Source organism: Rhinopithecus roxellana, chromosome 19 (genome assembly GCF_007565055.1).
Source record: "Rhinopithecus roxellana isolate Shanxi Qingling chromosome 19, ASM756505v1, whole genome shotgun sequence".
In the NCBI taxonomy this organism is placed as follows: Eukaryota; Metazoa; Chordata; class Mammalia; order Primates; family Cercopithecidae; genus Rhinopithecus; species Rhinopithecus roxellana.
The window spans coordinates 65,691,844-65,714,657 of NC_044567.1; the positions used below are offsets into that span (position 1 = coordinate 65,691,844).

The window sequence follows — 22,814 nt, forward strand, 5'->3', positions numbered from 1 at the left end:
AAAAGGGCTAGGTGTGGTGGCTCACACCTGCAATCCTGTACTTTGGGAGGCCAAGGCAGGAGGACCACTTCAGCCCAGGAGGTCGAGACCAGCCTGGGCAACATAGCAAAACCTCATCTCTACCCTACCCCGCCCCACCAAAAAATATATACACTCCCCAAAAAATACATATATATAAGCCAGACATGGTGGCACGTGCCTGTAGTCCTTATTCTTCTGGAGGCTGAGGTGGGAGGATCACTTGGTATCAGGAGTTTAAAATTGCAGTGAGCGGTGATCATGTCACTGCACTCACTCCAGCCTGGCCAAAGGAAGACCTTGTCTCTTGGGGGGGGGAAAAATAAGGTACTGAATTAAACAGGGAAAAATTATAATGAAACTAAAAATTAGTCATAATTACAGATTGAAACATTAGCACTCCACGAATATATGAAAACCCAATATAGAGATATCATTACAAATCAAGATATAACAAGCACAAACTATGAAGATAAATATCAAGATTCTGTCAATATCCAAATTTTTAATCTATGTCAAATGCCCTAATATGAAAAGACAAGCTACAAAGATAAGTAACCTATAAAAATATAAAATAATCGAATACATAAGGAACTCTTACAGATTGTTAAGAAAAAGACAACCCCTCAAAAAAACAGGCAAAGGGGCCGGGCGCGGTGGCTCAAGCCTGTAATCCCAGCACTTTGGGAGGCCGAGGCGGGTGGATCACGAGGTCAAGAGATCAAGACCATCCTGGCTAACACGGTGAAACCCCGTCTCTACTAAAAATACAAAAAAAACTAGCCGGGCCTGGCGGCGGCGCCTGTAGTCCCAGCTACTCGGAGGCTGAGGCGGGAGAATGGCGGGAACCCGGGAGGCGGAGCTTGCAGTGAGCTGAGATCGCGCCACTACACTCCAACTTGGGCCACAGAGCGAGACTCCGTCTCAAAAAAAAAAAAAAAAAAAAAAAAAAAAACAGGCAAAGGATATGAATAATTTTCAGAGCAAATAATCTGAATAGCCAATAAATACAGTAATCAGAAACACACAGTGAAGCCACAATGAAATTCCTTTTCAAACCCAGCAGATTATCAAAAATATCTGATGATAACAAAGATATACAGAGAGCGTCACGAACACTAATATACTGCTAGTCAAAACTTAAACTGGTAAAACCACTTTGATCAGCAATTTGGTTTTTGTTGTTTTTGAGACAGAGTCTTGCTCTGTTGCCCAGGCTGGAGTGCAGTGGCATGATCTCAGCTTATTACAACCTCTGCCTTCCCGGGTTTAAGCGATTCTTGTGCCTCAGCCTTCCAAGTAGTTGGGATTACAGGTGCCCACCACTACGTCTGGCTTTTTTTTAAGTAGAGATGGGGTTTCACCTTATTGGCCAGGCTGGTCTCCAACTCCTGACCTCAAGTGATCTGCCCACCTCAGCCTCCCAAAGTGCTGGGATTACAGGTGTGAGTCACTACACCCAGCCTGATAAGCAATTTGGTATATGCACCCCGGCAACTCCACTTTTATGTACATATTCCAGGGACTATCTTGCAGGTGTGTACAAAGATGCAGGTCCAAGAATGTTCAGTGAAGTATGACTTTTAATAGCAAAACATATAGAATGACCCAACAGGTCCATCAATAGAACTGTGGGGTATATTTCGATGTTTTAGACATGACGTCCTTGCCCATGCCTATATCCTGAATGGTACTGCCTAGGTTTTCTTCTAGGGTTTTTATGGTTTTAGGTCTAACATTTAAGTCTTTAATCCATCTTGAATTAATTTTTGTATAAGGTGTAAGGAAGGGATCCAGTTTCAGCTTTCTACATATGGCTAGCCAGTTTTCCAGCACCATTTATTAAATAGGGAATCCTTTCGCCATTTCTTGTTTTTGTCAGGTTTGTCAAAGATCAGATGGTTATAGGTGTGTAGTATTATTTCTGAGGTTTCTGTTCTGTTCCATTGGTCTATATTTCTGTTTTGATACCAGTACCATGCTGTTTTGGTTACTGTAGCCTTGTAGTATAGTTTGAAGTCAGGTAGCGTGATGCCTCCAGCTTTGTTCTTTTTGCTTAGGATTGTCTTGGCAATGCAGGCTCTTTTTTTGGTTCCAATTCTGTGAAGAAAGTCATTGATAGCTTGATGGGGATGGGCAGTGAATCTATAAATTATCCTGGGCAGTATGGCTATTTTCACAATATTGATTCTTCCTATCCATGAGCATGGAATGTTCTTCCATTTGTTTGAGTCCTCTTTTATTTTGTTGAGCAAGTGGTTTGTAGTTCTCCTTGAAGAGGTCCTTCACATCCCTTGTAAGTTGGATTCCTAGGTATTTTATTCTCTTTGAAGCAATTGTGAATGGGAGTTCACTCATGATTTGGCTCTCTGTCTGTTATTGGTGTATAAGAATGCTTGTGATTTTTGCACATTGATTTTGTATCCTGAAACTTTGCTGAAGTTGCTTATCAGCTTAAGGAGATTTGGGGCTGGGACCAAAAGCATTGGTCCCAAAAGCCAAAATTGACAAATGGGATCTAATTAAACTAAAGAGCTTCTGCACAGCAAAAGAAACTACCATCAGAGTGAACAGGCAACCTACAGAATAGGAGAAAATTTTTGCAATCTACTCATCTGACAAAGGGCTAATATCCAGACTCTACAAATAATTCAAACAAATTTACAAGAAAAAAACAACCCCATCAAAAAGTGGGCGAAGGATATGAACAGACACTTCTCAAAAGAAAACATTTATGCAGCCAACAGACACATGAAAAAATGCTCATCATCACTGGCCATCAGAGAAATGCAAATCAAAACCACAATGAGATACCATCTCACACGAGTTAGAATGGCGATCATTAAAAAGTCATGAAACAACAGGTGCTGGAGAGGATGTGGAGAAATAGGAATATTTTTACACTGCTGGTGGGACTGTAAACTAGTTCAACCATTGTGGAAGACAGTGTGGCGATTCCTCAAGGACCTAGAAGTAGAAATACCATTTGACCCAGCCATCCCATTACTGGGTATATACCCAAAGGATTATAAATCATGCTGCTATAAAGACACATGCACACATATGTTTATTGCGGCACTATTCACAATAGCAAAGACTTGGAACCAACCCAAATGTCCATCAATGATAGACTGGATTAAGAAAATGTGGCACATACACACCATGGAATACTATGCAGCCATAAAAAAGGATGAGTTCATGTCTTTTGTAGGGACATGGATGCAGCTGGAAACCATCATTCTGAGCAAACTATCGCAAGTACCAAAAACCAAACATCGCATATTCTCACTCATAGGTGGGAACTGAACAATGAGAACACTTGGACACAGGAAGGGGAACATCATACACCGGGGCCTGTCGTGGGGTGGGGGGAGGAAGGAGGGATAGCAATAGGAGATATACCTAATGTAAATGACGAGTTAATGGGTGCAGCACACCAACAAGGCACTTATTGACATATGTAATAAACCTGCACGTTGTGCACGTCTGTCCTATGATTTAAAGTATTAAAAAAAAAAAAAAAGAACTGTGGTATATTTCTACAATGGACTACTATACCATGGTTGTAGTGAGGGAATCACACAGGGCCACCTTTAGCTTGTGTCCACACTTGTGAGAACAGAAAAAAGATTCACCTTACCCCTCACCCCAGCAGATTAATTAGAGGAAGTCACCCTTTAAAGACAGATGCAACCCAGCAGACATGCAGTTTGGCAAGCAAACAGGGCCTCTGTGCTAAGAAAACTGCTTTAAGTTTTCTTAATGAGATTTACCAGCCCGATAAATCTCATTAACATAATACTGAGTGACAAAAGCAAACTACAAAAACAAGTGTACAGTATGATACCATTCATATTAAGTTTAAAAACATATTAGCCCTATGGTATACTGTTTGTTTTGGAGACGGAGTCTTCACTCTGTCACCCAGGCTGGAGTGCAGTGGCGCAATCTCAGCTCACTGTAACTTCTGCCTCTCAGGTTCAAGCAATTCTCCTGCCTCAGCCTCCCGAGTAGGGGGGAATACAGGCGCCCGCCACCATGCTGGGCTAATTTTTGTATTTTTAGTAGAGACAAGGTTTCGCCATGTTGGCCAGGCTGGTCTCAAACTCCTGACCTCAGATGATCCACCTGTCTTGGCCTCCCAAAGGGCTGGGATTACAGGTGTGAGCCACTGTACCCAGCAATATATTGTTTACTGATATATACAAGTGCAATAAGTAGGCAAACAAAACCAAATGGAGGATAGCAGCTACCCCTAGGCAGGGAGGGGTATACAGGGGTTTAAATATCAAAAAAAAAAAAAAAAATTCTAAAGCAAATATGGTAAAACATTGAAATTTGGCCAAGGCTGAAAGTATACAGATATTTGGTAAGTCCTGAAAACTTTACTTTTATTTGAAATCTATTTTAAAACAATACATCAGAGCGCAGCCAGGCGTGATGCCTCATGCCCATAATGCCAGCATTTTGGGAGGTCAGGGCAAGTAGATTGCTTTAGCTCAGAAGTTCAAGACCAGCCTGGGCAAGATGGTGAAACTCTGCCTCTATGAAAAATCCAAAAATTAGCCAGGCATGGTGGCATGCGCATGCAGTCTCAGCTACTTGGGAGACTAAGGTAGGAGGATCAGGTGAGCCTGGGAGGTTGAGGCTGCAGTGAGCCATGACTGCACCACTGCACTCCAGCCTGGGTGACACAGTGAGACCCTATCTCAAAAAACAAAAAACGTATCAGAAGAAAAGCACAGAACTGACTTTCCTTAATCATAAATCGGTAATGTGGAATATCAACTGAAGAAACTCCCAAAATATAGATGAGAAAACTGATGGAAGAGGGGATAATGTGAAGGATAGAGAAGAGAGAGGTCAACATACAGGTAAAGGGCATTCCAGAGTAAGAGGCCAGAGCATGTGGGACAGAAGCATTGAGCCAGGATAGATTACAGAAGCTCCAGAGAACTGGATGCTAAAAATGAAGGTTCACCAGGGATTAAACAAGCTTCACAAACAGACAACTCCCTAACCTTATGCTGATGTCACTTCTGAGTCCAGCAAAGCATCTGAGCAGGAGAAAATAGACTACTTAAAAAACAAGGCAAATATGCAGGCTTCAGAATTCTCCTCTGCAATAAATTCCACTAAGTCTAAAATTCCAGATCACAAAGAAAAAACAAGTGAGGAAAAGGGAAAGGTAGGATAATGTTAAAATGTACTCATCTCATATGAAAACAATTTTTTTTTCCTCTGAGTCAACTATGTCTTTAAGAAATGCTTAGGTTACTCCTTATAGAACTGAAAATCATATATACATATACCTTCCCTACAAAATACAAATACAGATCAGTGAGGGAAAAATTCCTATAAAAGGAACTGAAAACAAAGGAATTAACAAAAATGCAATAATTAGACCAATTATCCCTTTCAATACTAATTTGTTTTTTGTTTTGTTTTGTTTGTTTGAGATGGAGTTTCGCTCTTAACCAGGCTGGAGTGCGATGGCGTGATCTCAGCTCACTGCAACCTCCGCCTCCCAGGTTCATGTGATTCTCCTGCCTCAGCCTCCCGAGTAGCTGAAATTACAGGCGCCCACTGCCAGACCCAGCTAATTTTTTGTATTTTTAGTAGAGACGGGGTTTCACTATGTTGGCCAGGCTGGTCTTGAACTCCTGACCTCAGGTGATGCACCTGCCTCAGCCTCCTAAAATGCTGGGATTACAGGTGTGAGCCGCTGCACCCGGCCTCAACACTAATTTTTAAAAGGTTTTCAGATTCTATATCAGAAGACAGTGATACTCAGGTTTAAAAAAAAATCCAACCATAGCTTTCTACAAAAGATACACTGAAAAATGACTCAGAAAAATTTAAGGGTTAAGATATAGTAGATAATATAAAACTAGAATTTGTAACAAATACCTTAAATAGGGAAAAAGGAATCATTTTCCTGATGAAGGGACAATTCATAACAAAGATATATGTATATCTGAGACTGTCTAAACAGCACAGAAACATGTATAAAGAAAGAAGATTTAAAAAAATTTATCGGCCGGGCATGGTGGCTCATGCCTGTAATCCCAGCACTCTGGGAGGCTGAGGCAGGTGGACCACCTGAGGTCAGGAGTTCAAGACCAGCCTGGACAACGTGGTGAAACCTGATCTCAACTAAAAATACAAAAATTAGCCGGATCCAATGGCACATGCCTGTACTCCCAGCTACTCGGGAGGCTGAGGCACGAGTAGGCACAGAGCAAGACTCCGCCTCAAAGAAAAAAAAAAAATTAGAACAACTCGACAAAATCAGTAAGGACACAAAAGACTTGAATAACACTATAAACCAACTAGACCTAACAGACATTCATAGAAAACTCCATTCAACAGAATACACATACTTCTCAAATGCACATGCAACATTTTCCAGGATAAGCCATATGTGAGGCCATACAAGTCTCAATAAATAAAATCATGCAGTTTTTCTCTGAACACAATGGAATGAAACTGGATTCAACAGAAGAAAATTTAAGAAATTCACTATATGTGGAAATTAATCTATATACTCCTAAATATCCAAAGGGTCAAAGAAGAAATCCCCAAAAAAATTGGAAAATACTTGAGACACATGAAAATATACCTTACCAAAACTAATGAGATGCAGCTAAAGCTTATAGTTATAAATGGCAATTATGTTAGAAGCAAAACCTTAAGTCAGTAACCTCATCTCCTGCCTAAGAGACCAGAAAAAAGGGAACAAAATAAACCAAAAGCAAAGAGGAGAGATGCAATAAAGACAGAGAAGAAATAAGTGAAATGGAAAGTAGAAAAACAATAAAGAAAATTAATGAAACCAGAAGATGGCTTTTTGAATGAATCAACAAAATTAACAAAAACCAAGGAGAAACTATAAATACAATAGCCAGGAAGGTCCTTAATAAATTGAGAGTAGTAAAATATAGGTGCCAAATCATATAATAAATAAGATTAGTAAATATATCACATTCCACACACTCTTATATAACAGTGCCTAATGAGTACCAGTCATAGTCCTGGAGCATTTCATTCTCATAACTCTTAACAAGGTAAGTTCTATTATTATTTTCATTTTATTGATAAGGAAGCTGAAAATAGAGAATTTAAATAACTTGTCCACTGCTAGTAAGTGGTAGAACCAGAATCTGAACTCAGGCTCCAGACTTTAAGCACTCATGGAACCAAATATTATGTCATCAAAAATAACTTTCTAGAAATGTTTTATTTAAAATATAAAAATAAAAAGTTTCAAGGAAAGGAGGAGGAAGGAATCAATGGGAAACATCTTTTTACTAATTTAAGAAGAAATCCATAAAATTAGAAACTAGAAAAGGAAGATGATATCAGATATGTTAAGAGTAGTGTAAAATATGCTTTAAAAATATAATTCCTGGCCGGGCGCGGTGGCTCAAGCCTGTAATCCCAGCACTTTGGGAGGCTGAGATGGGCGGATCACGAGGTCAGGAGATCGAGACCATCCTGGCTAACACGGTGAAACCCCGTCTCTACTAAAAAATACAAAAAAAAAAAAAAAACCTAGCCGGGCGAGGTGGCGGGCACCTGTAGTCCCAGCTACTCGGAGGCTGAGGCAGGAGAATGGCATAAACCCGGGAGGCGGAGCTTGCAGTGAGCTGAGAACCGGCCACTGCACTCCAGCCCGGGCGACAGAGCAAGACTCCATCTCAAAAAAAAAAAAAAAAAAATATATATATATATATATATATATATATATATAAAATTCCTTAAAGTTTTCTTCTAGGAAATTAATAAGTTATAAAATTTGTTCACTCATACGTTCATTTATTCAATAGATATTAATGCTTATGTATTTAGCACTGTCCTATATTGAAATTAAGAAAATGGAAGAAATACATGAGTTATCAAGAAGGAAGAAAAAATCTGTCAGAGAATTAACTCAAGAGTTCTGGTCCATCTGGCATGATAGACTCTACAACTTTCAAGGAACAGACCATTCCAATGCAATATCATACACTTATTTCAGAATAGAAAATACAGAAAGCATCCCAATTGATTTTATCACATTAATACAATCCTGAAATAACAAATAATACAAACACAATAGTACAAACAATACAATAAGAAATTTACTGTGGATCTCATAAGAAACACAAAAGTTACATATCAGCATTAAATACTATCCAGCACTACACAGGTACTAACCAAATAACCTACAAGCAAGCCTGGTCTGCTCTAGATATATAATAGTAACAAATTTAGTAATACATAAAACTATGTGAGTTTGGTACCAAATTGGATATAAGACTAAGTTGCCTATTACTAGTATTTCTTGATGGTACAGCCAATGAACTAATTTTATAAAGGGTGGGGAAGGGAGACAGTAGTATAACTCTCTGGAAGGAAACAATTACCAACCTAGTATTCCTTATCTGAAATGTTTAGGACCAAAAGTGTTTCAAATTTCAGATTTTTTGAGTTTGGAATATTTGCTTTGGATACTGCCAGCATCCCAAAACCAAAAACCCAAATCCAAATGCTCCAATGAGTACTTTCTTTGTACATCATGTTGGCACTCAGAAAGCTTCAGTTTTGGGGGATGCTTCACTTGTATCATCATTTCCGGAATGTATGATTATAAGTCTGGAATTAGCGTGAATATCAACTGAAAAGCAAAGAGTTCAGTCAAGGAGTCAGTTAGAATCAAATTTAATAAATAGCTGCCATTTATATGAAGAAAACTATAATATAAGCAGGAGCTATAGAATGTTCCTCAGTGAGACGGCTCACTATTACAAAGATCTTCCTTTGCTAGCAGAGCAGCCGGTTTGTCCCAGTATCCATTCTTTTCTCACATGATTCACATCCTCAGGAAAAGATACTGATGAGTTTTAGCCAATCATGGTAATCCATTTTTCTTCCCAAGGACTGGGTTAGAAATGGCATGTAGCCCAATTCTAACCAGTAAGAAGTAAGGATAAATCTACTTGGAGACCTCTAGGAGAGATTACCTTGATCCTATGAGAAACATCAAAGAAGTCTCCTTTTCCTCTGGACACTGTCATTTCTGGATGAGATTCCTGGGAATTGCTATAGTTTCACGTTTCAACCACCAGGGGAGCATGGGAAAAAAATACATGAGTGAGGAAAGATGGAAAGAGCCTGTTCCTTCATGATTTCAATGAATCACATTATCAACTAACTCAACAGCCTACTCCCTGTCGCTGAACTGCCACAGTTACTTGACATAAATGTCCTTACTGTTAAACCTAATTTAGCTGAAATTTCTGCTCTTTGCAGTCAAAGATGTGCTAACTTATTCAGATGGCAATCTCCTCAAACTAATTTGTAAATATAATGCAAATCTGATTAATTCAGTTTCAAGGCACTTTAGGAACTTGAAAAAATAATTCTAAAATTCATGTGAAAACAGTGAAATGTGGGAAGGAATTGTGCAAAGGAAGCATGTGTCAACTGTCCTACCATATAACTCAAATATATAATTCAAACAATGTATATACTGTTATAAAACTCATCAGATAAATACATCAGAATGGAAAACCCCAAAAGAAACCCAAGTATATACTAATTAGTACATACAGATTGATTACTATCTGTAAGAAGACAGTCACCAGCTTCACACCAAAATAAATTCCAGATATACTAAGTTAAATTAAAAATGTTTAGAAATAAAAGGAGAAAAATAGAAAATTATAAGGAAAGATGAGTGAGGATGCATATGATTTCAAAGCTTGAAAAATACTTCTAAGCATTAAGCTCCAGAAGAGCAGGGACTTTTACCTTACTTGCTGCTATTCAAATCCTAGAATACCTGGCACAGAACAGCTACTCAGTATGTATTAAAGATGAATAAAAGCAAAGGAAATTAGAAATGAATTCTGATCTAATTCTGAAAAGATTACTCATGCAAGTAATAAACATGCCCTAAAATAAATACATATTATGATTCATTTATATAATTTTAATTTTTTTTGAGATAGGGTCTCTCTCTACTGCCTGCGCTGAAGGACAGTGGCACTATGATAGCTCACTGCAGCCTCGACCTCTTGGGCTCAAGTTATCCTCCTGCCTCAGTCTCCTAAGTAGCTGGGACCACAGGCATGTGCCACCGTGCCCAGGTAATTTTTTTATTTTTTGAAGAGACAGGATCTCACCATGTTGCCCAGTCTGGTCTCAAACTCCTGGGCTCAAGCGATCCTCCCACCTTGGCCTCCCAAAGTGTTGGGATTACAGGCATGAGTCACTGCACCCAGCCTATTTAAATTTTTAAAAGCAATATGCAAAAATTAAATGACACCTTCTTAAGGGACACCGAATAAAACTAAAGAAAAGCAAATGGGCCGGGCATGTTGGCTCATGCCTGTAATCCCAGCACTTTGGGAGGCTGAGGTGGACAGATCACCTGAGGTCGGCAGTTCAAGACCGGCCTGACCAACATGGAGAAACCCCGCCTCTACTAAAAATACAAAATTAGCCGGGCGTGGTGGCACATGCTTGTAATCCCAGCTACTCGGGAGGCTGAGGCAGGAGAATCACTTGAACCTGGGAGGTGGAGGTTGCGGTGAGCCGAGATCGTGCCATTGAATGATAGTGACAAGATTAAGCAGAGTATTATCTCAGGTAGGAAGAGCTCCAAAGGTACTGGTAATGCTGGGTCACTTGTCTATTCTCACAATCGTCTTCCGCCTACGCCCACCCACCCCCGCCCCAAGACAGGGTCTTGCTCTGTCACCCAGGCTGGAGCACAGTGGTGGGACCTCAGTTCACTGCAACCTCCACCTCCCAGGCTCAAGAGATTCTCACCTCAGCCTCCCAAGCAGCTAGGACTACAGGTGCGCAACACCACGCCCAGATAATTTTTGTAAACATGGGGTTTTGCCACATTGCCAGGGCTGGTCTTGAATACCTGACCTCAAGTGATCCTCCCACCTTGGCCTCCCAAAGTGCTGGGATTACAGGCGTGAGCCACTGTGCCTCACCAATTCTCATAATTCTTTATACAAATGTTAATTTCACATTCCCTTTTTATTAGAAAAAAAAACCACTCTATAAACACAAATCAGGAGGAAAACCCAAGAGACAAAGGATTAATATTTTTACAATAAAGCTCCGATAAAAGATAAACCTCTCAGCACCCTAAGACATGGTGAGAAAAAAAAAGATAAACCTCACTGTTTATCAAAGAAATGCTAGATAATGCATCAAGGCCGTATCATCAAGCTAACAAAGATTATAAAAATTAATGAGTTTTGGGAAGGAGGACATAGCCTTATCACAATAATAAAAACCACTAACAAACTCTTTTTGAGCAGCTACAATGTATTATTCTAAGTACTTTTTATCTATTAACTCATTCCACCTTCCTAAAGGTCCTATGCATATTACTCTTAATCCCATACTGAAGAAAAAGCACACAGGGATTAAGTAATTTGACTAAAGTCACAAAGCACATAAATAGCCAGACCAGGAAATGTAAATTAACACAGTTCTTTCAATGGCAATTTGGCAATAATCATCAACAACCTTAAAATGTGCTACTCTTGACTTGGAAATCTCAGTGCTAAGAAGCCACTTTAAAAAAACAGGTTTGGACACTATCTTGATGCCCAATAACAGATTTACCATTCTGAACTGAACACATACATTCCTCTCCACTCCTTCCCCAAATACCACTAAAATGAAAGTTACAGGATGAAAAAGATGTAATGCAGCTGGGCGTGGTGGCTCACGCCTGTAATCCCAACACTTTGGGAGGCTGAGGCAGGTGGATCGCCTGAAGTCAGGAGTTCGAGACCAGGCAAGCCAACATGGTGAAACCCCATCTCTACTAAAAATACAAAATTAGCTGGGTGTGGTAGCTCACGCCTGTAATCCCAGCTACTCAGGAGGCAGAGGCATGAGAATTGCTTAAACCCAGGAGGCAGAGTTTGCAGTGAGCCAAAATCGAGCCACTGCACTCCAGCCTTGGCGACAGAGTGAGACCCCATCTCAACGAAAACAAACAAAAAAGGAAGATGAAGACTGAATGCCTATGGCCAGCCATGCCAATAAAAAGTGAGCCAACATGAACTAGAACATTAGGAAAGCTTATGAATTGAAGAAAGCAAATAGTATATAAAAGTGAAGAATCTGACATATACATAACAAACGGAGCGGAAGCAAAACGTACACAAAAGGAAATGTAATTGTGTAATCATGTTACTTGGCTCAGCAGCTAACACTATTCATACACTCATAGACACAACCAGAAATTGCACTAAATATTCACTTTCCCATAAATCAACAGATTCTGAAAATAATGAATTAGGAAATAGCAATTTATATTACTGAGAAATGTGAAGGTAAATACCAGAGGAAGCTGGTTTAAGAGCTGAAAATAGGGGCCAGGCGCTGTGGCTCATGCCTGTAATCCCAGCACTTTGGAAGGCCGAGGTGGGCGGATCACGAGGTCAGGAGATCGCTGGCTAACACGGTGAAACCCCGTCTCTACTAAAAATACAAAAATAGCTCAGCGTGGTGGCGGGCGCCTGTAGTCCCAGCTACTTGGGAGGCCGAGGCATGAGAATCACTTGAACCCAGCAGGCAGTGGTTGCAGTGAGCCAAGATTGCACCATTGCACTCCTGGTGACAGAGCGAGACTCCATCTCAAAAAAATAAAATAAAATAAAATAATTAAAAAAATAGATGGAGTGAGGTGATAGCAAGAAAATGCTCTCTTAAATTAAGCTTTGTACTATTAATATTATTTGACTTTTTATACTAATAGATAACATTGGAAATTAAAAAGAAAAATATAAATTTGTGCAAAATTATAGAATACTCAGAGAAACACAAATAAAATATAAATTCCCTATAAACCTACCAACCAAAGAGAATCACTGCCTATATTTTGATATCTATCATTAAGCCTTTGTTCCATTCCTATCATTGATCTACATACTAACTATACTGTTTTGTAACCAAAGTTTTCACTTAATTTTTTATGGGCATTTCCTCAGTAAGTACATATATATTTACAACATAGGTAACAAAATAATTACCCTAGAGCAAGGTTTTATGTAAGTAATGTAATTTTACGTAATTAAGTAATGCTCTCCTGGGATAGAGATAGTTGTGTCAATAAAAAGCACATAAATTTGATAATGGATTTGCTTTGTGCAAAACTGAATAGGTAGGAATTTATTTCTTTTCTAGAAAAAATAAGATGAAGAATCATGTAACACATTTTCTATACTGCACACCTAGTAAAATGTAAAAATAATATTTATAATAGAAATTAGTTTGCTCTATCCAACAAGAATTCCTTTGCCTGGAAAAAAAAAAGTGTTTTCACAATATCTTACTAAATTTTTAAAACTCAGGTTACAAAGTGGGATATACAGTATCATCCCAAATTTATTTCTTAAAATGTAACCTGAAAAGCCGTAGTAAAAAACAGTAGCTCTTTCTTAGTAGTATGATTATAGATGATCTTTACTTCTTGGTGCTTTTCTCAGTTTTCTTCAGTGTTTACTGGAATTACTTTTTGAGTCAGGAAATACAGCTTTACACTCCTAAGAAACCATAGAAAGATAGCAAAGGTGTAAATAGTTCAGAAGTGACTTACTTGACAGCTAGACTTGTTTTTACACCTCTTGTAGATTTCCTCAAAGCACTTCCACACTGCACTGAAACTGGATTTACTTGTTGGTCTTTCTTGGGTCTTTTGTTCTTTCATTCAGTAATTACTGAGTCTCTATTATGTGCCAGGCACTGTTCTAGGCACCGAGGATTTAGCAGTGAGCATAATGGATGAAGTGTCTATCCTCCTTTGATAAGGAAGACAAAGACTAAAAATTTTTAAACAAAAACATACTTTTAGTGGAGAAACAAACACAAGCACACAACACACACACCTCTACTTTCAAGTGTGATGAAGAAAAGTAAAGGAAAGAGGAGTAGAGCAATAGTAAGGTGGGAAGAGATGATAATTTTAGTGAGGAGAGGACTCTGAGGAAGTGCTATTTGAGCAGAGACCTGAGTGAAGTATGGGAGTTGGCCAGGAAAAGGTGAGAATAGTCTAGGTAGAGGGAATATCAAGCAAAGAGGCCTTGAGGCGGCACTGAGCTTGGAATGTGCCAGAATAAGACCAGTGTGGTGAGACTGGAACGAGCGAGGGGAGAGCAGCAGATGGCGTGGAAGAGGTGGGTGGGCCCAGGTCATAAGCACCCTACAGGTCCACGCAGGGAGTCTAAATTTATTCTAAAGGTGATACAAAGGTACTGAGGTCTTGAAACAGTGATAGCCTGGACCAAAGCAGTAGGGTAACGGGATGAGATGTGGTCAGTATGGATATATTTTGATGGCTGATCCAATATAACTTGCTGATGGATTAGATACGAGGAATGAGGAAGAAATCATGGACAATTCTTAGGTTCTTGGCCAAAGCAACTAAATGAGTAGTGTGCCATTTACAAATCTGGGGCTGACTGGTGAAGAAACAAGTCGTGAGCGGCAAAACTGAAGAGATCTATTTTGGACATGGGAAGTATGAGATGACCATTAGACTTCAAGTCAAGATGTCGGGTAGGCAATCATAATCATAAGTCTGCCATTTGGGGGCAAGTTGGGGCTGAAAGTGTAAATGTAATATTTAAAAGTATGGAACTAAAAGATATCTCCTAGGTGTGGGGGCAGAGAGAAAACAGAATAGGACTGAAAACAGCCCTAAGGCCTGCCAACATTAAGAGGTAGGGAAGTCTGTTCACCTCACTGGAGAGACCAGTGAGGCATCCCAGAAGCCAAGTGAAAGTATTTTCAGTAGGAGACAGTGACCCCAGTTAAAGCTGCTGATGAGTAAATTAAGGATTGACAAGTAACCATTGGATTTGGTGACTCTGATAAAGGTAGCTTCAGTGGAGTGATGAAAACAAAAAATTGGTGTACAGTGATCCCTCCTAATCCACAGTTTCATTTTCTGGGGTTTCAGTTATCTGCAGTCAACCATGGTCCGAAAAATATTAAATGAAAAATTCCAGAAATAATCCATAAGTTTTTAAATTGCATGCCATTCTGGGTAGCATGATGAAATCTTGCCCTGTCACACTCCATCCTGCTCAGGACGTGAATCACCTCTTTGTCCAGTGTACCCAAGTTGTATACGGCACCTGACCTCAATCACTTAGCAGCAGTCTCAGTTATCAGATCAACTCACAGTGTCGCAGTACTTGTGCTCAAGCAATCCATATTTTACATAATGGCCCCAAAGTGTAAGAGTAGTGATACTGGCAATTTGGATATGACAAAGAGAAGTCATAGAAAGTTCTCAATAAGAAAAAAAAAACAAAACTGTATGCTGAGGTTGATAAGATCTACAATAAGAATGAATCTTCTGTCTGTGACACTGTTAACAGTATATAGTTATAATTGTTCTATAAGTTATTGTTAATCTCTTACTGTGCCTAACTTACAAATTAAACTTTATCATAGGTACATATATATAAGAAAAAAACACAGTGTATTAGAATTCGTTTCAGGCATCTGCTGGGGGTCTTGGAACATATCCCCCATGGATAATAGGGGACTACTGTCTGTTCAAGAGAGAGGTAGAAGACAATTAGGTACAGAAGAGTTGACTGCTGTATCCCTACCATCTTGATAGCTCTTGGTATAGAGTAGGTATTGAATAAATGTCAAATCTGAAAATTCTCAATACCTCAACCCAAATTAAGAAACCCAAAATGGTGGAGAGCTAGAGAACTTCCTGCTCATCCAGTTCTATTCCTAGCCTCTAGAATGAGTGAGGATGAATTGCAAAAACATGAGCTTTTTTTCTCTTCTTTCTTAATTTGCTGTATATCTAGGGCTAAAATGTAATAAGCATTTTGATTGGTAGCTGAACTAAGAGATAATAAAAGAAAAACCTTCTTCTTCTGCTCCCCGATTTTCCATAAGTTATATGTAACTAAAAGTTAACAGATAAATTATGAACATGTCACCAAGGGGGTTAAAAAAAAAAAAAAACACCAAAACAGCAAATATTTTAAACAAAACATCTTATTCCAAAACTTCTGCTGATACCTTAAAGATAGGTAACTTTCCCTCTTCCCAACTTAGGTCTCTTTCCATTTCTCAAAGTGTAAAGTAAAGCCTTTTGTGGAGAAAAGGCGATGCCCAGATAATGGGTTTCCTACCTGACATAATGTCTTCTGCTAACTCCTTTTCTCTTTCAATTTTTTCCTCTAGAGTTGAAATGCAGAATTCATAGCCAGCAATAGCAAATTCCTGTCTGTAAAGCAAAATCAATAATCAGCCATTTACCTTTTCTTCTTCTTTTTTTTTTTTTTTTTTGCCGTTGAGATGCAGTTTCGCTCTTGTTGCCCAGGCTGGAGTGCAATGGCGCGACCTCGGCTCAGAGCAACCTCCACCTCCTGAGCTCAAGCGATTCTCCTGCCTCAGCTCTCGAGTAGCTGGGATTCCAGGTGTCCGCCACCATGCCCAGCTAATTTTTCTATTTTTAGTAAAGACAGAGTTTCTCCATGTTAGTCAGGCTGGTCTCGAACTCCTGACCTTAGGTGATCCACCTGCCTCGGCCTCCCAAAGTGGTGGAATTACAAACATGAGCCACCGCGCCCGGCCCATTTACCTTTTCATAAATTCCTTTTTTATCTTCATTTTTCCAGCTCAGTTTAAACATTATCAGTAAAGGAAGTGTAAAATGGGAAGAGGGAATTTTGTTTAAAGTCTAAGGAGTGTCAAATCTGCCATTTCTCAAAGTAGTTAAAAGTCATCCATTTAATATAACTTAAGACACAAAAAGCTAGGAATGCTGCCCTAATTTTAATAACTGACATAGCCAGCGGTCTTCATCATCTCCCACTAACAGATGGTCTCCAGTGAATCGGTTTCTCCATGTGCGAAAGTCTTACCCCTGTTCAAAGTAATACTACCCTGAACAGAGGTTCAGGCCACCCTGCAGTGAGGATTCCAACTGTTGACCTCATACAGCTTCTGAAGAGCTTTAGTCATTTTATATTCATTTCAAGCTGTAGGTCTCTGACAAAAGTTTCTTTTGCAGAAATGCAACTCCTAACTGTGGCAATAGAAGTCATTTAACACAACTCGGTAGCCCTGGACCCTCAATCAACTGGAGAGGGTTCAGTTAACCCAAGCAGGCTAGCTGACTGCTGCTTTTTACAGAGATGCAGAGGAAATGTGACAGAAATCCCTTCTCCATTTAGGAACTCAGTTTTGGTTCTTTTTCTTCGGTTTTGGCTCTAGTTTCTTACAGAAGTGGCACTAAAAGCTCATCTTTTCTCTAGTGCTTTGCCAGGGGAGAACTTACGACCCTACTGTTCTGCTCTGTTCTCAGAAGAACAGAAGCAGCCCCTTCCTTCCCTAGACTCAAAACTTGGCGAGGGCCCTCTCCAGCCATAACACAGGGCAAGTGGATGCTGACCACAAGATGCTTCCAATTAAAGCAAGAGGTCCACAAACAATTCCCCTCCTAACTTACATCAGCCTTTCGAAGCCTCAGATCTGGCCATGTCTTTTCTAGTTTCATGCTTGTCTTAATAAAACAAAATAAAAAGTACAGTATACCATATAACTTAGAGGCTGTTACTAGCTTTCACGTCTATAAGACTATGAATTTGTCTTACTGAACGTTTATTAGCCCCGGGCTTCTTCTTACCCTAGGAGTTCATACCCAATCAAGAACTAGGCATGTTTGTTACAACTCCAAGGAAGAATGACCAAGCTGCAGTGTTCTCTGGCATAGGCTAAGCTCAAAGCTCCTCAAAAGACGTGAAGTCAAAGGCTCTAGGAAGCTCTAGCCTATCTAGTGTCCAATCAAAATGCAAGGAGACTCTGCAGGTCCTGATGAGAACAAAGGAGCTGGTGAGTAGGACAGCAGGGACCAGTGCCAGGGCCTGGTCTCGGTAAGCACCCTTTCTACAGCATCAGGCTCCGTGTCACTCCAAACCTCTCGCACCAACTTCTGCACCACTAAAACCCTAAGTGAAGCTAGTCTTAGGTCTCTCCCTAAATTCACCCCAAATACAACTCTCTAGGAGTTCTCTGCTTACATCCTAGATGCTTCATCTTTGAACTCTATTTATACCAGCAAAATGGCCTCTTCAGAGTATTAATATATTATCCCCAGCAGCTTTCACACTGCTCTTTACTCTTCTAAAAAAGTTAAACTAAAGTTCTAATTCTAACTTCCCTTCCCACTTCAAGCAGCAACAGAAAACTTAGTTAGCTTTGTCACAGGGCAGCCAGAGATGCTGTGTGCCCCACTAGGCAGGCTACTGGAAACAGGAGGGGCAAACTGGAAAAGACTGACAATTCCAAAGATGAGGGATAGAACACTTTTTGAGTGTGGCACCCAATTTCTGGGAGACCCAGATGACCAGCAGGCAATGAATATTATGTAACATCCCAGAGTCAAAGTTTTCTGCCCACAGTCCTACTCCCTGGCTGCCGTACTTACCTATTCTGTGCAGCATAGATACTGGCCAGCTTTAGGGAAATTTCAATTATGGCATTGTCCTCCTGTGAGAGAAAGAGAATGTAGGGAATTCATAACAAGTAAAATATTCTCATGGATTATTTCAGATCAACTTCCAGACTGACGGTGGCCTCAAAGCCACAGTCTTTATTCTTTTAGCATGATTAGCCAACTGTGAATTCCTTGGCGAACATGCTGTTGCATTTAGTGAAAGAATGTCTACTTGTATACAGATCTCAGAAGGGAAACTCCACCTTTCCTGACCAAAGCGTATGGTGGGGCTAGCAGGAGTTTTCAGCAGACAAGACTGTTTTGAAAACTGCTTCAGTGAGGGGCCAATACTAGGCAATGTCCTTACCTGCTTCATGCCCCCTCCAAGGAGGTGACTCATTGTTGCTTTAAAAAGTTGTTCAGCCTAAAAGCATAAGAAAAAGATTTTTCTTTTAATTGGGACCCATTATATATATATGGCCCCAGATTCTAAGTACCAATCTGATGCATCATTCCTTGTAAAGCCCATATACTCACACACATGCACACTCACACACAGAAAAGTACCCTTTTGAAGGGAAAACAGATCAAAATATCAGGACCCCCAACATCCTCTATGTACCTTAAACTACTCTCTGATGAGCAGAAAACAACCTCAGAGATTAACTTCTTATCCAAACCCACTGTGGCAGAGACTACAAACTGTCTCCTAATAGTCATTCTGCTTCTCTATCTTTTTGATTACAGAGTCCCCTCAATTTAGCCTGGGAAACATGGTGAAACCCCATCTCTACAATAAATAAATAAATAAATAAATAAATAAATAAATAAACAAACAAACAAATAAATAAGAAAATTAGCCAGGTGTTGTGGCACACGCCTGGGAAACATGGTGAAACCCCGTCTCTACAATAAATAAACAAACAAACAAATAAATAAATAAAATTAGCCAGGTGTTGTGGCACACGCCTGGAGTCCCAGCTACTCAGGAGGCTGAGGTGGGAGGATCAACTGAGCCTGGGAGGTCGAGGTTGCAGTCGGCCGTGATCAAGCCACCACACTCCAACCTGGGGAACAGATCAAGACCTTATCTTAAAAAAAAACATTCAGCCAATTTTAGCAGATTGGACACCCTGAAGTTAGATATGGTCATATGATAAAATTTAGGCCAAGGGATGCAGGCAGAAAGAACATGAACTTCTAAATCATATTTTATAAGGAAGCTGCTCACAGTCCATCTTCTCCTGCTTCCTGCAGGCTGGAGGTGAGTCAGCTCACCCAGGCAGATGAGGGCTTATCTTAGAAGGAACCTGGACTTATGGATCAGAGAGCAAAGGTGCCTATGTCTGTCTTCAGTCTTTAACCTGTCTCTGGACTAACACAATAAAGAGAAATACATTTGTATCTTGTTTGAGTCACTATATTCTGGGGTCTCTTTGTTATAGCAGCTTATCCTGTACCCTTACTATCACAGTACCCTTGAAGCTACTCCTTCACAAATTCAAGATATTGCAAAGTAATTTACTTACATTTTCAAGCTGACCCCGTATAAATGCTAAGTTGGCCATCTGAAAGCAAATTACAGATTGTTTTTCAGTTTAGACTACTGTGTTCCTACTTATCTCAAAACTTTAAAATTCCCTTTTGCTTTCACCCTCAAAATTTAAAAATGTTTAAAATGGAAAGCATGTCACCAATTAATCTGCTAGAAACACAGAACAGCAATCATGTGAGAAGTAAATACTTGCACATACTTTGTTGTTAACAAACCAAATCTAGGTCCACTCATCATTAAAGAAACATGCTAATAATACTGGTTTCTTTTGGTCTGTAATTGAGAGGTCTTATGTCACCCCAAGGGTAAAAAAACTGAAGCCGTGGCCGGGCATGGTGGCTCATGCCTGTAATCTCAGCACTTTGGGAGGCCAAGGCAGGTGGATCACCTGAGGTCAGGGGTTCGAGACCAGCCTGGCCAATATGGTGAAACCTCATCTCTACTACAATACAAAAATTAGCCAGGAATAGTGATGCGCACCTGTAATCCCAGCTACTCGGGAGGGTGAAGCAGAAGAATCGTTTGAACTCATGAGGCGGAGGTTGCAGTGAGCCAAGATCGTGCCACTGCACTGCAGCCTGGGCAACAGAGCAAGGCTCCATCTCAAAACAAAACAAAACGAAACAAAAAAATAAAACTGAAGCCAAAAGAAAACTCAGTAAAAAAGAAAAGGAGCTTTAGAACATCATGAAAGTCAGGAATATAAATCAGGAGAACTAACAACCCTTCCCTTCCATCCAACCTTCCTCATCAGTGGTTCAGACTGGTTATAAGAGTTACCAGATCATAAGTGTAAGTGATGGCCTTCTTGTTATCAGTCTGATAGGCGAGGCGAAGAGCATCATGCAAAATTAACTCAGCCTCTTCTGGCTCATCTTTCATGATGCTCAACTGAAAAGGGAAGACAAAATAATAGAAAATGAAACATGTAGTAGATGCATATGCTACCAGACAGAAGTGTATGCAACTACACATCCCAACTGATAGAAGGAAGCTAACTCATTCATCAGACATTTACTGAATTCCTACTATGTACAAGGCATTGTCTATAGAGGTGACAGGGAGGTCAGCCTCCCTTGCAGCTAGGTGTGGCCATCTGATGAAGTTTTGGCCAAGAGACACAGGCAGAAGGAATGTTATCTTACAACATATTTTATAAGGAAGCTGCTTGTCCTCCATCCTCTAATTTCTTGCAGGCTGGAGGTGACCATATAGGACAAGTAAGCTTAATTACAACTAATGATAAGAGCTATAAAGATGACAGAAAGGAATGATAAGGGGTCTCCTCCAAATGGGACTTAGGGAAGCCTTCCAAGGAAGTGACAGCTAAACTGAGATATGGAAGGATGAGAATGAGTCAACCAAATAAGGACCTGGGGAGAACAATGACTCAAACAGAGGGTAGAAAATGAGTGAAGTCCCTACAAGTTGAAGAGAATGGTTTTGGGGAAGAAATGCAAAGAAACAGATGTGAAGGGAGGATGGTGAGCTAGAGGATTACTGCCAAACGGGTGGGCAAGGTATGCTGGTTTAGATCATGTGGGGTGTTGCAAGCCATGGCAAGGAGTTTGTATTTTATCATAAATGCAGTGGGTAGCCATTCAGAGCTTTCAGGCAAGGAGATGGTATGATCCAATTTACTTTTTTTTTTTTTTCTGGTTGCTTTGGTTTCTGCATGGAGAATAGATTGCAAGGGGACAGGAGGCTAGGAAAGACTACTGGAGCATAGTTGGTGGCAATGGTGGTTTGCACTAGGGTGACAGCAAAGGAGATAGAGAAAAGGGGAAAGATTTGAGACATATTTTGCATTTGTTGGCAACAGGACTTGTTGCTGAACTCTAAGTGCATTGGAAGGCAATGGTAACGTACCACAAGTTTTAAGAATGACTGAGGTTTTTTAGGCTGAAAAACTGATGATAGTTAAGATGGTGAAAGCACATGTTGAGGAGGCATTAAAGATCGAGTTTAGTTTTGGGCATGTTAAATCTGAGAGGCAGGTAAGGTACCAAAGTGCAGATGGCATGTCAGTAGCACACTACAGTCTGGAAACACAAATATGGACGTTGTTGGCATGAGATAACTTGGGGAAAAGAGGAGAAAAGAAAATAGAAAAGGATGTAGAGAAAGGGAAGAATTCAGAAAGAGAACCGAATAGCATAACCAATACTAAGTTGACATTTTCAGGCCGCTATATACGTGAGAAATTATGTCATTTCAGGTAGGCTGGTTAATTGATAAAACAACTACAAAACGTTCCCGGTATTTCGTTTGCATAAAAGCATGATGCCTGGGGCGCCATCTCCATTTGCACTTGACACTGCAGAGGTTTAACTGCAGGCCTTAGAGTCGGGAAAGCCTGGATGGATTCCAATCCCCTCTCTGATGACCCACCTCATTCTTGGCAATTTTACCCGCGGAGCCTCCATCCACTCTTCGGCGAGGCGGAGAGAGTAATGCGCAGCGACAACGCCAAGACCCCGCTCACAAAGGCTACCGCGCTCGGCCGGGCGCAGGGCCCGGAGCCGCCTCACCTTGGCTCGCTTCAGCAGCTGGATGATCTCGGCCTCGGCTTCGTCCGCCCCGTCCTCGGCGGCGGCCCCGTCGGCTCCCTGCTGCTCCTCCTCCTCCTCTGCCGCAGCGGGCCTCGAGAACCAGGCGAGCGCTGCGGGAAGGGGCTCTGAGGTCATCGGGCCCGGCCCGCGCCCCTGTCCCCGCCCGGTCGGCCCCGCCCGGCCCGCGCCCCTC

General features: G+C 40.6%; 1 protein-coding gene across 3 annotated transcripts in view; it reads right to left on the reverse strand.

Moving 5' to 3' along the window:
- The window catches only part of TTC19 (tetratricopeptide repeat domain 19), a 49,439-nt gene that overhangs the window by 25,971 nt on the left and 654 nt on the right, over window positions 1-22,814 (reverse strand). For 2 of the 3 annotated variants that reach the window (XM_010387746.2, XM_010387745.2), the window contains exons 2-7: window positions 22,601-22,731; window positions 20,850-20,960; window positions 20,044-20,082; window positions 18,882-18,938; window positions 18,506-18,567; window positions 16,206-16,300 (exon numbers count right to left, since the gene is read on the reverse strand). In XM_010387746.2, the coding sequence (XP_010386048.1) occupies window positions 16,206-16,300; window positions 18,506-18,567; window positions 18,882-18,938; window positions 20,044-20,082; window positions 20,850-20,960; window positions 22,601-22,731 (495 nt within the window). Of the gene's footprint in view, window positions 1-16,205; window positions 16,301-18,505; window positions 18,568-18,881; window positions 18,939-20,043; window positions 20,083-20,849; window positions 20,961-22,460; window positions 22,732-22,814 lie in introns of all 3 variants that reach the window. The other variant, XM_010387747.2, reaches the window with a different exon arrangement.